Source organism: Calidris pugnax, unplaced genomic scaffold (assembly GCF_001431845.1).
Source record: "Calidris pugnax isolate Ruff unplaced genomic scaffold, ASM143184v1 scaffold512, whole genome shotgun sequence".
Taxonomy (NCBI): Eukaryota; Metazoa; Chordata; class Aves; order Charadriiformes; family Scolopacidae; genus Calidris; species Calidris pugnax.
Genome location: NW_015091251.1, coordinates 25,912 through 40,180, shown reverse-complemented (window position 1 = coordinate 40,180; position 14,269 = coordinate 25,912). Strand labels below are relative to the sequence as shown.

The following is a 14,269-nucleotide window of genomic DNA, read 5'->3' as shown; positions in this document are numbered from 1 at the left end:
CCTCTTCCTCTCCTCCTCTTCCTCTCCTGGTCCCCCTCTCCTCCTCTTCCTCTCCTGGTCCCCCTCTCCTGGTCCCCCTCTCCTCCTCTTCCTCTCCTGCTCCCCCTCTCCTCCCGGGGATCCCTCCTGGCAGCTCTACCCTCCAAGGTCCCCTCTCAGCCGGGGCTCTTTTCTGCAGAGAGAGATAGCGTTGGGGTGGGAGGGCGGCCTTGGGCCGGGGAGGGGACGGGGGGAGCACATTCCTGTCCTCCCAGGAATATCTTCTGCCCTCTCCCAGCTCCCTCTGCAGAGCAGGAACCGATTCTCCGGGATCATCCGTGTGTTTCCCAGCTCCTCCCGTTATCGGGCTGATAAACTCCGTCCTCCCTCATTTCACCACCTTGGTCAATATTTGTCTTTTTAATTCCTTGCAGGGACTTCCTTCCCCGAGGCTCTGGAATTGTCACCCGGCGACCTCTCATCCTGCAGCTCATCTTCTCCAAGACAGGTAGGGTCAGGGCGGGAGGATCTGCCCGAATCCCCCATCAAAAGAGGGAGAATTTGGTCAAAATCCAGGGCTGGCAAACGTGGCTCCTCAGATTTATCATTTAACGAGCTTAATGAATGTCTTGGCAACGGTTCTGGTTCCTTTGGATGCTCCTCCAGCAGGGTTTTTTGGCTGCTGGGGGGCAATGTCTGTTCGGAGGGGGGTGTGAAAACCACCCTGGAAATGGCAAAGGGGAGAGGAGGGGTCTGTAATTTCAGCCCTCAACACTGAAAAAGCAGGGTCTGTCCCTCAGGAGGCTTCTGTGGCAGGTTGTGACCTTCATTTATTCCCCAGAATGGATTAAATCCCTGCAATATGGTTAAAAAATAGCAATTTGGCCCCTTCCAGCCGCATCGTGCTGGTTCTGGGGGGGGGGGACAGGGGCCTGGGAGGCTGCAGGGGAGCGGGGAGAAGAGGATGAGCTGAAGCATTCACACTTTTAAGTCCATTTAGGTCCCTCCTCCTGCTCCCCTCCAGCAGAAAATTCCTGGTTTCCCTAAAGGTGCCATTATCCTGACGGGGGAGAAGAGGACGGGCTGAATTGGTGACACTTTTAGGTCCATTTAGGTCCCTCCTTCTGCTCCCCTCCGGCAGAAAATTCCTGTTTTCCCCAAAGGTGCCATTATCCTGAGGATCCGGGGCGCTGGGTCGGAGCAGGAGCGCTAATTAGTGGTTTCTAATCAAAGCCTTCTCAGCTTCTTCCCCCCACCATGACTCAGTTCCTCTTCTCTCCCTCTCCCCTGGTTGTGAAATCACCCTCTGCCCGGGTTCACGGGGCAGGAGGAGGGTTGGTTTTCCAGCCAGACACGTTTTTTTATGCTTTTTATGCTTTTTACACATCACCCAGCCTGTTCTCCAGGGGGGGAAATTCTCTTATTTCCTCCCCCCGGGATGAAACACCCCATCCTTTAATTCAGGGGACCTTGTTTCTTGAGTGATGACTCCTTTCTGGTGCCCAGAAGATGTAAAAAGGGATTGCAAAACCTCCACCTTCCCGTGATAAGGTGTCATCGGGTGCAGGAACCGGTGGGGGTGGACGGGGGAGGGAAGGGCTGGTATTTCCCCCCCCACCCCGTGAGGTTTTGGAGGGAGGAAATGAGTTACCCCATCCCTCTCCCCCCTTCCCCGAGGACGAGTCGTCGCCCCAAATCTCCTAAAATCCCATTTCTGAGGGAGGAAGGGAGTTACCCCATCCCTCTCCCCCCTTCCCCGAGGACGAGTCGTCGCCCCAAATCTCCTAAAATCCCATTTCTGAGGGAGGAAGGGAGTTACCCCATCCCTCTCCCCCCTTCCCCGAGGACGAGTCGTCGCCCCAAATCTCCTAAAATCCCATTTCTGAGGGAGGAAGGGAGTTACCCCATCCCTCTCCCCCCTTCCCCGAGGACGAGTCGTCGCCCCAAATCTCCTAAAATCCCATTTCTGAGGGAGGAAGGGAGTTACCCCATCCCTCTCCCCCCTTCCCCGAGGACGAGTCGTCGCCCCAAATCTCCTAAAATCCCATTTCTGAGGGAGGAAGGGAGTTACCCCATCCCTCTCCCCCCTTCCCCGAGGACGAGTCGTCGCCCCAAATCTCCTAAAATCCCATTTCTGAGGGAGGAAGGGAGTTACCCCATCCCTCTCCCCCCTTCCCCGAGGACGAGTCGTCGCCCCAAATCTCCTAAAATCCCATTTCTGAGGGAGGAAGGGAGTTACCCCATCCCTCTCCCCCCTTCCCCGAGGACGAGTCGTCGCCCCAAATCTCCTAAAATCCCGTTTCTGAGGGAGGAAATAAGTTCCCCCATCCTTCTCCCCCCTCCCTGAGGACGAGTTGTGGCCCCAAATCTCCTAAAATCCCATTTCTGAGGGAGGAAATGAGTTACCCCATCCCTCTCCCCCCTCCGAGGACAAGTCGTGGCCCCAAATCTCCTAAAATCCCGTTTCGGAGGGAAGAAATGAGTTACCCCATCCTTCTCCCCCCTCCCCGAGGACGAGTCGTGGCCCCAAATCTCCTAAAATCCCTTTTTGAGGAGCCCCGGGGGGTGTTATTCCTGGTGGGGGGAGCATCATCTCTCTTCCCCCCTTCCCCTCCGAGCAGGAAAACACTCAGGGATTCCAAAACCCTTTTGGAAAATCTCAGACGACTGTGCAAAAACCCAGAAAAAAAGCAGGTTTTTTCATCCTTCTCCCCCCCCCCTCCGAGGACGAGTTGTGACCCCAAATCTCCTAAAATCCCGTTTCGGAGGGAGGAAATGAGTTACCCCATCCCTCTCCTCCCTCCCCCCAGGACGAGTCGTGGCCCCAAATCTCCTAAAATCCCGTTTCTGAGGGAGGAAATGAGTTTCCCCCCCCTTCCCCCCCCCCCCTCCGAGGACGAGTTGTGACCCCAAATCTCCTAAAATCCCGTTTCGGAGGGAGGAAATGAGTTACCCCATCCCTCTCCTCCCTCCCCCCAGGACGAGTCGTGGCCCCAAATCTCCTAAAATCCCGTTTCTGAGGGAGGAAATGAGTTACCCCATCCCTCTCCTCCCCTCCCCGAGGACGAGTCGTGGCCCCAAATCTCCTAAAATCCCTTTTTGAGGAGCCCCGGGGGGTGTTATTCCTGGTGGGGGGAGCATCATCTCTCTTCCCCCCTTCCCCTCCGAGCAGGAAAAAGCTCAGGGATTCCAAAACCCTTTTGGAAAATCTCAGACGACTGTGCAAAAACCCAGAAAAAAAGCAGGTTTTTTAAAATTTCTATTTATTTATTTATTTATTTATTTTATGTTTTGCTTTCTGGTTTTCTGCTCTTTGGTTTTTCACTTCCCAGACATCTCCTGGGTTAATGTTTTGCCTCCTGGCACCCGGGTTCACTGTTTGGTTCCTTGAGCTCGGGGTTGCTGTTGGCTGCGGGGGGTACGGAGTGAAACCAAGTGAGAAATCTGGAGGGTGAATTAAGTAAATAAATTAAAAAAAAAAAAAAAAAGAAGAAAGAGCTGGCGGCGCAGGTGGAGGGAGGGAAACTGCGGTTCCTTCTTGGCTGCTGGAGCTGGAGGGTGGGAAGGCCACGTCCAGCAGCACGAGGAGCTCCCCGTCCCCCCACCAGAGCATCTTGGCAGCTGAAGAGCTTTCTTCAGCCTTGGGAGCCCAGGCAATAAAAAAAGAAAAACCAAAAAACCCCAAAAAACCACATTTAAAGCAATTGTCGGGGACTGAAAGGCAAAGAGGGCGGTGGGTGAAAACAAACAGGGCACCATCAGCAAGTTTGTGGAGGACACCAAGCTGTGTGGTGGTGTTGATCCACCAGAGGGATGGGAGGTCATTCAGAGGGACCTGGACAGGCTGGAGAGGTGGGCCCAGGTGAACCTCATGAGGTTCAACAAGAGCAAATGCAAGGTTCTGCACCTGGGCTGGAACAATCCTCCCCATCAGTACAGGCTGGGGAGGTGGGCCCAGGTGAACCTCATGAGGTTCAACAAGAACAAGTCCACCTGGGCTGGAATAATCCTGGCCATCAGTAGAGACTGGGGGGTGAGGGATTGGAAAGCAGCCCTGAGGAAAGGGATTTGGGGGTGCTGGTGGAGGAGAAGCTGGACAGGAGCAGGCAGGGGACACTTGCAGCCCAGAAGGTCAATCCCATCCTGGGCTGCATCAAAAGAAGCGTTGCCAGAAGGTCCAGAGAGGGGATTCTGCCACTTGACTCTGGTGAGACCTCACCTGGAGTACTATGTGCAGGTCTGGAGCCCTCAGTATAAGGAGATGGACCTGATGGAGAGGGTCCAGAGGAGAACCATGAGGATGATCGGGGGGGTTGGAGCAACCTCTGCTCCGAGGACAGGCTGAGGGAGCTGGGGGTGTTCAGCTGGAGAAGAGGAGGCTCCAGGGAGACCTTCTTGCTCTCCACAACTCCCTGAAAGGAGGGTGTAGAGAAGTGGGGGTCGGTCTCTTCTCCCAAGTCACAGGTGACTTGGTGTCCCTCAAGGGTCCGTGCTGGGACCAGTGATGTTCAACATTTTGATCAATGTATCTGTCAATGACAGAAAAAGGGGAAATGGCTTCAAACTGGAGAAAAGCAGATTTAGGTTGGAGATGAGGAGAAAGTTCTTGAGTGTGAGAGTGGTGGAGCCCTGGAACAGGTTGCCCAGGGAGGTGGTTGAGGTCCCATCCCTGGAGATATTCAAGGAGAGGCTCCATGAAGCCTTGGGCAACCTGGTCTGGTTGGGGGGGTTGGACTAGATGACCTTAAAGGTCCCTTCTGACCCAGAAGATTCCATGATTCCATGATTCCATGACTTGGAACCCACCAGGGAGCCCTCCAGGTTGAAGGTCTGGGCGTTGGACTAGATGACCTTTGGAGGTCCCTTCCAACCTGGACAATTCTATGATTCGATGATTCTGCTGGCGAGGTTGTCTCTTTGCATCCCGTGCTGGGTTCCAAATCGTCCTTTTTAATCATTCATATCATTAATTATTCTTCTTATTGATTTGCTTTTCGATCTCTTGCAGAATATGCCGAGTTTTTGCACTGCAAATCCAAAAAGTTCACGGATTTCGACGAGGTGCGGCAGGAGATCGAAGCGGAAACCGACCGGGTGACGGGGACCAACAAGGGCATCTCTCCTGTCCCCATCAACCTCCGCGTCTACTCGCCCCACGGTGAGCCAGCTCCTCCTCTGCCCCACTTTGAGACCCCCCTTGGGTGAAAAACCAGCATTTTCAGACCCGCTGGCTGCGGGTTTTAGGCCTAAAAGCAAATTTTGGGTGCTGCCCACCTTGGGTTGCTCTTACACCAACTTGGGGGGGTCCATGGGGACTTCCTGGGCCACCCCCTGAGGAAATATAGGGGTGACTCTCCCTTTGGAAGGGGGTTTTCCAGCTTCAGGTCCCACCATCAGCCCCTTGAGCCCCGTGGTTTCTCTGTCCTCTCAGTGTTGAACCTGACTCTGATCGACCTCCCGGGGATCACCAAAGTGCCAGTGGGGGACCAGCCGCAGGACATCGAGTACCAGATCAAAGAGATGATCCTGCAGTTCATCAGCCGGGAGAGCAGCCTCATCCTGGCCGTCACGCCGGCCAACATGGACCTGGCCAACTCGGACGCCCTCAAGATGGCAAAAGAAGTTGATCCTCAAGGTAAGAGGGACGTTTTCCTCCTGCCCTCGTTGCTGCTCCAGTTGTGGGATGGAGGGATGGAACCTTCAGCGACCCCGGTGGTGGAGTCTCAGCCCTCAGTTCCCCAGTTTCTGGGAGTCCTGGGGGGACAACAGGATGCCCACGAGCCACCAAGGGGTCCTGGTGGCCAAGGAGGTCAACGGCATCCCGGGGGGCATCAGGAAGAGTGTGGAGAACCTCAAGGGAGGTCATCCCCCCCACTCTGCTCTGCCCCATCTGGAGCACTGGGACCAGTTGTGGGTTCCCCAGTTCCAGAAGGAGAGGGAACTGGTGGAGAGGGTCCAGCAAAGGGCTACGAAGATGATGAGGGGCTGGAGGATCTCTCTGCTGAGGGACTTGGGGCTTTGGAGTCTGGAGAAGAGAAGGCTGAGGGGGGATCTCCTGGCTGCTGGGTGTCAGGAGGATGGGGCCAGGCTTTTTCCAGTGGTGCCCAGTGACAGGACAAGAGGGAACGGGCACAAACTGGGAGATGAGAAGTTCCATCTCAACATGAGGAGGATGGGATGGAGGGATGGAACCTTCAACCGCCCCGGTGGTGGAGTCTCAGCGCTCGGTTCCCCAGTTTCTGGGAGTCCTGGGGGGACAACAGGATGCCCACGAGCCACCAAGGGGTCCTGGTGGCCAAGGAGGTCAACGGCATCCCGGGGGGCATCAGGAAGAGTGTGGAGAACCTCAAGGGAGGTCATCCCCCCCACTCTGCTCTGCCCCATCTGGAGCACTGGGACCAGTTGTGGGTTCCCCAGTTCCAGAAGGAGAGGGAACTGGTGGAGAGGGTCCAGCAAAGGGCTACGAAGATGATGAGGGGCTGGAGGATCTCTCTGCTGAGGGACTTGGGGCTTTGGAGTCTGGAGAAGAGAAGGCTGAGGGGGGATCTCCTGGCTGCTGGGTGTCAGGAGGATGGGGCCAGGCTTTTTCCAGTGGTGCCCAGTGACAGGACAAGAGGGAACGGGCACAAACTGGGAGATGAGAAGTTCCATCTCAACATGAGGAGGAACTTCTTGACTTTGAGGGTGGCAGAGCCCTGGGAGAGGCTGCCCAGAGAGGTGGGAGGGTCTCCATCTCTGGAGATATTCCAACTCCCACTGGATGGGACCCTGTGGGACCTGCCAAGGATTGCTCGTTTGTGGGATTAACCCATTGCTCGTTTGTGGGATTAACCCATTGCTCGTTTGTGGGATTAACCCATTGCTCGTTTGTGGGATTAACCCATTGCTCGTTTGTGGGATTAACCCATTGCTCGTTTGTGGGATTAACCCATTGCTCGTTTGTGGGATTAACCCATTGCTCGTTTGTGGGATTAACCCATTGCTCGTTTGTGGGATTAACCCATTGCTCGTTTGTGGGACTAACCCATTGCTCCTTTCCATGGTTGCCCCAGGACTGAGGACCATCGGCGTCATCACCAAGCTGGACCTGATGGATGAAGGCACAGACGCCAGAGACGTGCTGGAGAACAAGCTGCTTCCTTTACGACGAGGTACAAGGAGCCACCAGGGCTTTGTGTCACCCCCAGCCCTCCCTTCCCCAACCCCTGGTCTCTCGTGTGGTGTGGGATTAACCCATTGCTCGTTTGTGGGACTAACCCATTGCTCCTTTCCATGGTTGCCCCAGGACTGAGGACCATCGGCGTCATCACCAAGCTGGACCTGATGGATGAAGGCACGGACGCCAGAGACGTGCTGGAGAACAAGCTGCTTCCTTTACGACGAGGTACAAGGAGCCACCAGGGCTTTGTGTCACCCCCAGCCCTCCCTTCCCCAACCCCTGGTCTCTCGTGTGGAGAACCATGGTGTTTCAAACCACACCTGAAGGTCTCTCCTGTGCCCTCTGGCTCCTCCTGGGGGGGTCCCGGCCCTTCATGCCACCTCTCTACTGGGGGAGATGGAGCCATAGGGTCCTTGGGACACCTTTGAGCTGGATCCATCCATAGTGAGATCAGAGACGTGCTGGAGAACAAGCTGCTTCCTTTACGACGAGGTACAAGGAGCCACCAGGGCTTTGTGTCACCCCCAACCCTCCCTTCCCCAACCCCTGGTCTCTCGTGTGGAGAACCATGGTGTTTCAAACCACACCTGAGGGTCTCTCCTGTACCTTCTGGCTCCTCCTGGGGGGGTCCTGGTCCTTCATGCCACCCCTCTCCTGGGGGAGATGGAGCCACAGGGTCCTTGGGACACCTTTGAGCTGGATCCATCCATAGTGAGAGCCACCATAGAATCATTGAGGTTGGAAGAGACCCTTGGGATCATGGAGTCCAACCATCTCCCCTACTCTACAAAGTCCTCCCCTACACCATGTCCCTCAGCACTGCATCTAAATGGCCCTTAAACACCACTCTTTGGGTGAAAAATTCCTTCCTAATGTTCAGTCTAAACCTCCCCTGTTGGAGCTTGAAGCCGTTCCCTCTCGTTCTGTCACTAATTACCTGTGAGAAGAGCCCAGCACCAGCCTCTCTACAGTGTCCTTTCACGAAGTTGTAGAGAGTGATGAGGTCTCCCCTCAGCCTCCTCTTCCTCAAACTAAACAGTCCCAGCTCTTTCAATCACTCTTCATAAGATTTTATTCTCCAGCCCCCTCACCACCTTCGTTGCCCTCCTCTGCGCTCGCTCCAGCACCTCCAGATCTCTCTTGGATTGAGGTGCCCAAAACTGGACACAACACTCGAGGTGTGGCCTCCCCAGTGCTGAGTCCAGGGGCACAATCACCTCCCTACTTCTGCTGGTCACACTATTTTTGATACAAGCCAGGATGCCATTGGCTTTCTTGCCCCCCTGGGCACACTGTTGGCTCATCTTCATCCGTTTCTCAACTAGAACCCCCAGGTCTCTTTCCTCCAGGCAGCTCCAGCCACACTTCCCCCAGCCTGTAGCCCTGCAGGAGGTTCTTGTGGCCCAAGGGCAGGACCTTCCACTTGCCCTTGTTACTTCAGAGGACTTACCATGTCCTCTTGCAGGCTACATCGGCGTGGTCAACCGAAGCCAGAAGGACATCGACGGTAAGAAGGACATCAGGGCGGCGCTGGCAGCCGAGAGGAAGTTCTTCCTCTCCCACCCCGCTTACCGGCACATGGCCGACCGCATGGGCACCCCTCACCTGCAGAAAGTCCTCAACCAGGTGGGTTTTGGATCCCTTCCCCAGCCCAGTGGTTTATTTTTGGTGGAAAAGGGATGTTCCTTGAGCCCCTGGTGGGTTTGGGTGTCTCAATGTCTCCCTTCTCCCACAGCAACTCACCAACCACATTCGGGAGACGCTGCCTTCGCTGCGCAGCAAACTGCAGAGCCAGCTGCTCTCCCTGGAGAAGGAGGTGGAGGAGTACAAGAACTTCCGCCCCGACGACCCCACGCGAAAAACCAAAGCTTTGTTACAGTAGGTTTTTGTAGAATCACACAAGGGTTTGGGTGGGAAGGGACCTTTGGACCATCCAGTTCCATCCCCAGACACCTCCCACCAGAGCAGGTCGCTCCAAGTCCCCTCCAACCTTGGCCTTGAACCTCTTCAAGGTTCTCCGGGCAACCCCACAGCTCCTCTGGGCAACCTGGACCTTAAAAGACCATTGAGCTCCATCTCAGACACCTCCCACCAGAGCAGGTTGCTCCAAGCCCCCTCCAACCTTGGCCTTGAACCTCTTCAAGGTTCTCTGGGCAACCTCACAGCTCCTCTGGGCAACCTCACAGCTCCTCTGGGCAACCTGGGCCAGGCTCTCCCCACCCTCAGAGTCAACAATTTCTCCCTAAATCTCCCCTTTTTCAGCTCAAACCCCTTCCCCCTGGTCCCATGGCTCCCCTCCCTCATCCCTGCTCCCTCCCCATCTCTCCTGGAGCCCCTTGAGGGACTGGAAGGGGCTCCAAGGTCTCCCTGGAGCCTTCTCTTCTCCAGGCTTCTCCTCCTCCAGCCCCACTCCAACACCTCCGTGTCCTTCTGACGTCCCCAAAGCCCATCATCACATCGACAGCTCCTTCACCAGTGACCCCCACGGTGGCTCTTCCCCAAAATTGAGGGAAAAGACACCCCGAATCCCCCAGGAATAGACCCACAGGAGGGACCTTCCACGTCCCCGATGTCCCTCCAAGATGCATTTTCACTCCCAAGCTCCCAAATTTCCTCCCTTTAGCCCCATTCCCAGCCTTCTCCACCCGCTGATAAAACACCTTCCACCCCCCCCTTCTCCGAAGTTTCCCAGTTTATCAGGAACACCTCCCAGTTTATTGCCATTCCCCTGATTATTGCTGCCATAAAATGCCCGAGCCGTGATTTCCAGCCGTCCCCGACTCGAAAAAGCCGCTTCCACCCGAGGAATATTTGCGAAAAAAAACCCCAAAACGGGTCACTCTCATCTCCATCCCCTTCCGCGGATCAATCCCCCCTCCCTGAGCCTTTGCTGGGGCGTTAGCACTTAAAAAATCACACCTTGGGTCTGAGCTGCTGGTGTTTGGCCAAAATATTGGGATTTAACACCATTTTGGGGGCTTGGAAGCACTTTATGGAGGGGATTTGGTGTCCTTCTGCTGTGCCCACCCCAGGTGAAGGATCCCTCACCTCCGTTGGAGCCCCGGGCTCTATTTAGGGCCCCTGTGGGACTCATAATGCCCCATTGAGGTTGGGTTCCCCCCCAAGCTGGACACAATACTCGAGGTGTGGCCTCACCAGTGCCGAGTACAGGGGCACAATCACCTCCCTGCTTCTGCTGGTCACACTATTTTTGATACAAGCCAGGATGCCATTGGCTTTCTTAGAATCATAGAATGGTCTAGGTTGGAAGAGACCCTTGGGATCATGGAGTCCAACCATCTCCCCTACTCTACAAAGTCCTCCCCTACACCATGTCCCTCAGCACTGCATCTAAACGGCCCTTAAACACCTCCAGGGATGGGGACTCCACCACCTCCCTGGGCAGCCTGTTCCAGGGTTTTGTCACCCTCACCTCCCTACTTCTGCTGGTCACACTATTTTTGATACAAGCCAGGATGCTGGTGGCCTTCTTGGCCACCTGGGCACACTGTTGGCTCATCTTCATCCGTTTCTCAACTAGAACCCCCAGGTCTCTTTCCTCCAGGCAGCTCCAGCCACACTTCCCCCAGCCTGTAGCCCTGCAGGAGGTTCTTGTGGCCCAAGTGCAGGACCTTCCACTTGCCCTTGTTACTTCAGAGGACTTACCATGTCCTCTTGCAGGCTACATCGGCGTGGTCAACCGAAGCCAGAAGGACATCGACGGTAAGAAGGACATCAGGGCGGCGCTGGCAGCCGAGAGGAAGTTCTTCCTCTCCCACCCCGCTTACCGGCACATGGCCGACCGCATGGGCACCCCTCACCTGCAGAAAGTCCTCAACCAGGTGGGTTTTGGATCCCTTCCCCAGCCTTTGGTGGCACCAGTGGTTTATTTCTGGTGGAAAAGGGAATTTTTGGTGGAAAAGGGATGTTCCTTGAGCCCCTGGTGGGTTTGGGTGTCTCAATGTCTCCCTTCTCCCACAGCAACTCACCAACCACATTCGGGAGACGCTGCCTTCGCTGCGCAGCAAACTGCAGAGCCAGCTGCTCTCCCTGGAGAAGGAGGTGGAGGAGTACAAGAACTTCCGCCCCGACGACCCCACGCGAAAAACCAAAGCTTTGTTACAGTAGGTTTTTGTAGAATCACACAAGGGTTTGGGTGGGAAGGGACCTTTGGACCATCCAGTTCCATCCCCAGACACCTCCCACCAGAGCAGGTCGCTCCAAGTCCCCTCCAACCTTGGCCTTGAACCTCTTCGAGGTTCTCTGGGCAACCTCACAGCTCCTCTGGGCAACCTGGACCTTAAAGACCATTGAGCTCCATCCCTGGACACCTCCCACCAGAGCAGGTCGCTCCAGGGATGGGGCAGCCACGGCTTCTTGGGGCAACCTGGGCCAGGCTCTCCCCACCCTCAGAGTCAACAATTTCTCCCTCAATCTTCCTTCTTTTACCTCAAAACCTTTCCTCCTCATCCCACGGCTCCCCTCCCCGATCCCTGCTCCCTCCCCATCTCTCCTGGAGCCCCTTGAGGGACTGGAAGGGGCTCCAAGGTCTCTGGAGCCTTCTCTTCTCCAGGCTGAACCCCCAACTCTCTCAGCCCCCCCTCAGGGAGGACTCCAGCATCTCCCACCATCTCCAGGGCCTCCTCCAGCCCCACTCCGACACCTCCATGTCCTTCTGATGCCCCCAGAGATGGGGCAGAGTCTCTCCCAGCCAGAAACGGGGGCTCATTTCTCTCAGCTGGTGGCTTCCTCCACGGAAAAGCCCGGAATAACCCCGTGGTTGGGAGCCAGCAGCGCTGGTGGATGGTCCTGCCAACTCCCAACATCCCTCTCCTTCCTCCCCAGGATGGTCCAGCAGTTCGGCGTGGACTTCGAGAAGAGGATCGAAGGTTCTGGAGACCAGGTGGACACGTTGGAACTCTCCGGGGGCGCCAGGATCAACCGCATTTTCCACGAGAGGTTCCCCTTTGAGCTGGTGAAGGTAAAAACCAGGCTGGGGGTGGTGGGAGGAGACCAGACCCTGTTTTCATAGAATCATCTTGGTTGGAAGGGACCTTAAAGATCATCTAGTCCAACCATCAACCTAACTCTGATTAAAAAAAAAACCCCAAAACCCCAAACAAACCCAACCAAACCCACCTCCAGGGATGGTGCCTCAACCACCTCCCTGGGCAGCCCATTCCAATGCTGGACAACCCTTTTTGGTGAAGCACCTCCCTGGGCAGCCCATTTCAATGCTGGCCAACCCTTTTGGTGAAGAAATGTTTCCCAATCTCCAATCTGAACCTCCCCTGGTGCAACTTGAGGCCGTTTCCCCTTGTCCTATCTCCTATAACTTGGGAGATGAGACCGACCCCTGCTTCTCTACACCCCACCTTCAGGTAGTTCTAGACCATGAGAAGGTCTCCCCTCAGCCTCCTCTTCTCCAGACTCAACACCCCCAGCTCCCTCAGCCTCTCCTCATACTCTCCAGACCCCTCACCAGCTCTCTTGACCTTCTCTGGACCCACTCCAGCCCCTCAATGTCTTTTTTTTGTGGTGAGGAGCCCAAAACTGGACCCAGCCCTCGAGGTGGGGCCTCACCAGTGCCCAGGACAGGAGGACCATCACCTCTTGGGTCCTACTCCCCACACTGTTCCTGATCCAGGCCAGGATGCTGGTGGCCTTCTTGGCCACTGCTGGCTCATCTTCAACCCACAGGCCACCAACACCCCCAGGTCCTTTTCCACCAGGCTGCTCTCCAGCCATTCTTCCCCAAGCTTGGAGCATCCATGGGGTCGGTGTGACCCAAGTGTGGGGTTGGCCTTGCTGAACCTCATCCCGTTGGTCATCCATCCAACCTGTCCAGATCCCTCTACAAAGCCTCCCTACCCTCCAGCAGGTCAACCCTCCCACCCAACGTAGCGTCATCCGTGAACTGACTGAGGGAGGACTCCATCCCCTCCTCCAGATCATCGATGAAGATGTCAAAAGAGGTCCCAGCACCCAACCCTGAGGGACACCTCTTTGTTTTCTTCTCCCCCAGAAATCCCTCAGCACCTTCCCGGCACCGGGAAGTGTTTGCAGAAGGAGGGGATGTTTGGGAACACTCTGGGGATGGGGAGGAGGGGGGGGGGACTGTTGGTTTTGGGTGGAGATGCCCAACCTCTTGCCTCCCACAACGGGGCTTGGCCAGGAGGAAGTTGGGGAGAAAGATCTCAACTTCAGGGAGCTGGTGAGATCTCAAACTTGGAGATAAATTAATCAGAGAAAGAACGAGAGCGACCCGACCTGGAGAGGGAGCGACTTCTCCACCTGGGGATGATGCCTGATTTGGGCTAAAAAAAAGGACAAAAGATTAAAAATAAAAAATACAAAAATTCTAATGGTGGTTTTCTCCTTCTTCAGATGGAGTTTGATGAGAAGGACTTGAGGAGAGAGATAAGCTACGCCATCAAAAACATCCACGGAGTGAGGCAAGTTGGGGCGCGGGGCTCGCTCTCCGGAGCTGGAGGGGGGGGGGAATAAATTCTCCCCCCTCCCCAAATTCCTGCCCAGGGCGAGGTGACCCCTCGGGCTTGTCAGCTCGAGACCCAATTGTGCTAAAAACTAAAAAAAAAATCAAGGTTCCTCCATTTTTTTAAAAGGAATTAAAAGGGGTAATTCGTTCCCCCCCCCCACCCCGGGCTGGGTTGGGGTTTGTGTCCCCCCCCCCTCTCCAGGAGAATGAGCTAAAATAAATAACATTTCTCTTTCCTCTTAACATTCCCTTGTGTGGGGGAAGAAATGACCTTGAGAGGAAGGTAGGGAGTGTGAGTTTTAAACATTTCTGGCTAAAAAAAGGCCTCCCCCCCCCACCTCCGGGTCCCCGCTTTGGGGAGCTCCTCTGTTTGGGGGGGAATTTGGGGTTCCCTGGTGTTAAACCAACCCCCCCTTTTGGGCTGGGGATGAGAAGAAGGGAGAGTTTCTTCTCTTTGCTTTAACCCTCTCCCCAGGGGATGGTTTCACCGCCTGGAAGAGTATCCATTTTCCCCTAAAAACCACCAAAAAAGTTAATTCTTACATTTTTTTTGGTGGCGCTGCCGCACCCGGGCTCTCTCATCCCCGTTTTGGGGGGAAGCAGCACCCTCTCTTGGGGTGTTGGGGGGGGTT

At 55.5% G+C, this 14,269-nt stretch overlaps 1 protein-coding gene across 1 annotated transcript in view; it reads left to right on the top strand.

Annotated features, from left to right (window-relative positions):
* The window catches only part of LOC106898701 (dynamin-2), a 41,208-nt gene that overhangs the window by 11,422 nt on the left and 15,517 nt on the right, over nt 1–14,269 (top strand). The window contains exons 2-9 of the mRNA XM_014960111.1: nt 414–487; nt 4,988–5,137; nt 5,411–5,614; nt 7,032–7,130; nt 8,604–8,764; nt 8,874–9,016; nt 11,984–12,119; nt 13,526–13,593. Coding sequence (XP_014815597.1) covers nt 414–487; nt 4,988–5,137; nt 5,411–5,614; nt 7,032–7,130; nt 8,604–8,764; nt 8,874–9,016; nt 11,984–12,119; nt 13,526–13,593 — 1,035 coding nt within the window. The remainder of the gene's footprint in view (nt 1–413; nt 488–4,987; nt 5,138–5,410; nt 5,615–7,031; nt 7,131–8,603; nt 8,765–8,873; nt 9,017–11,983; nt 12,120–13,525; nt 13,594–14,269) is intronic.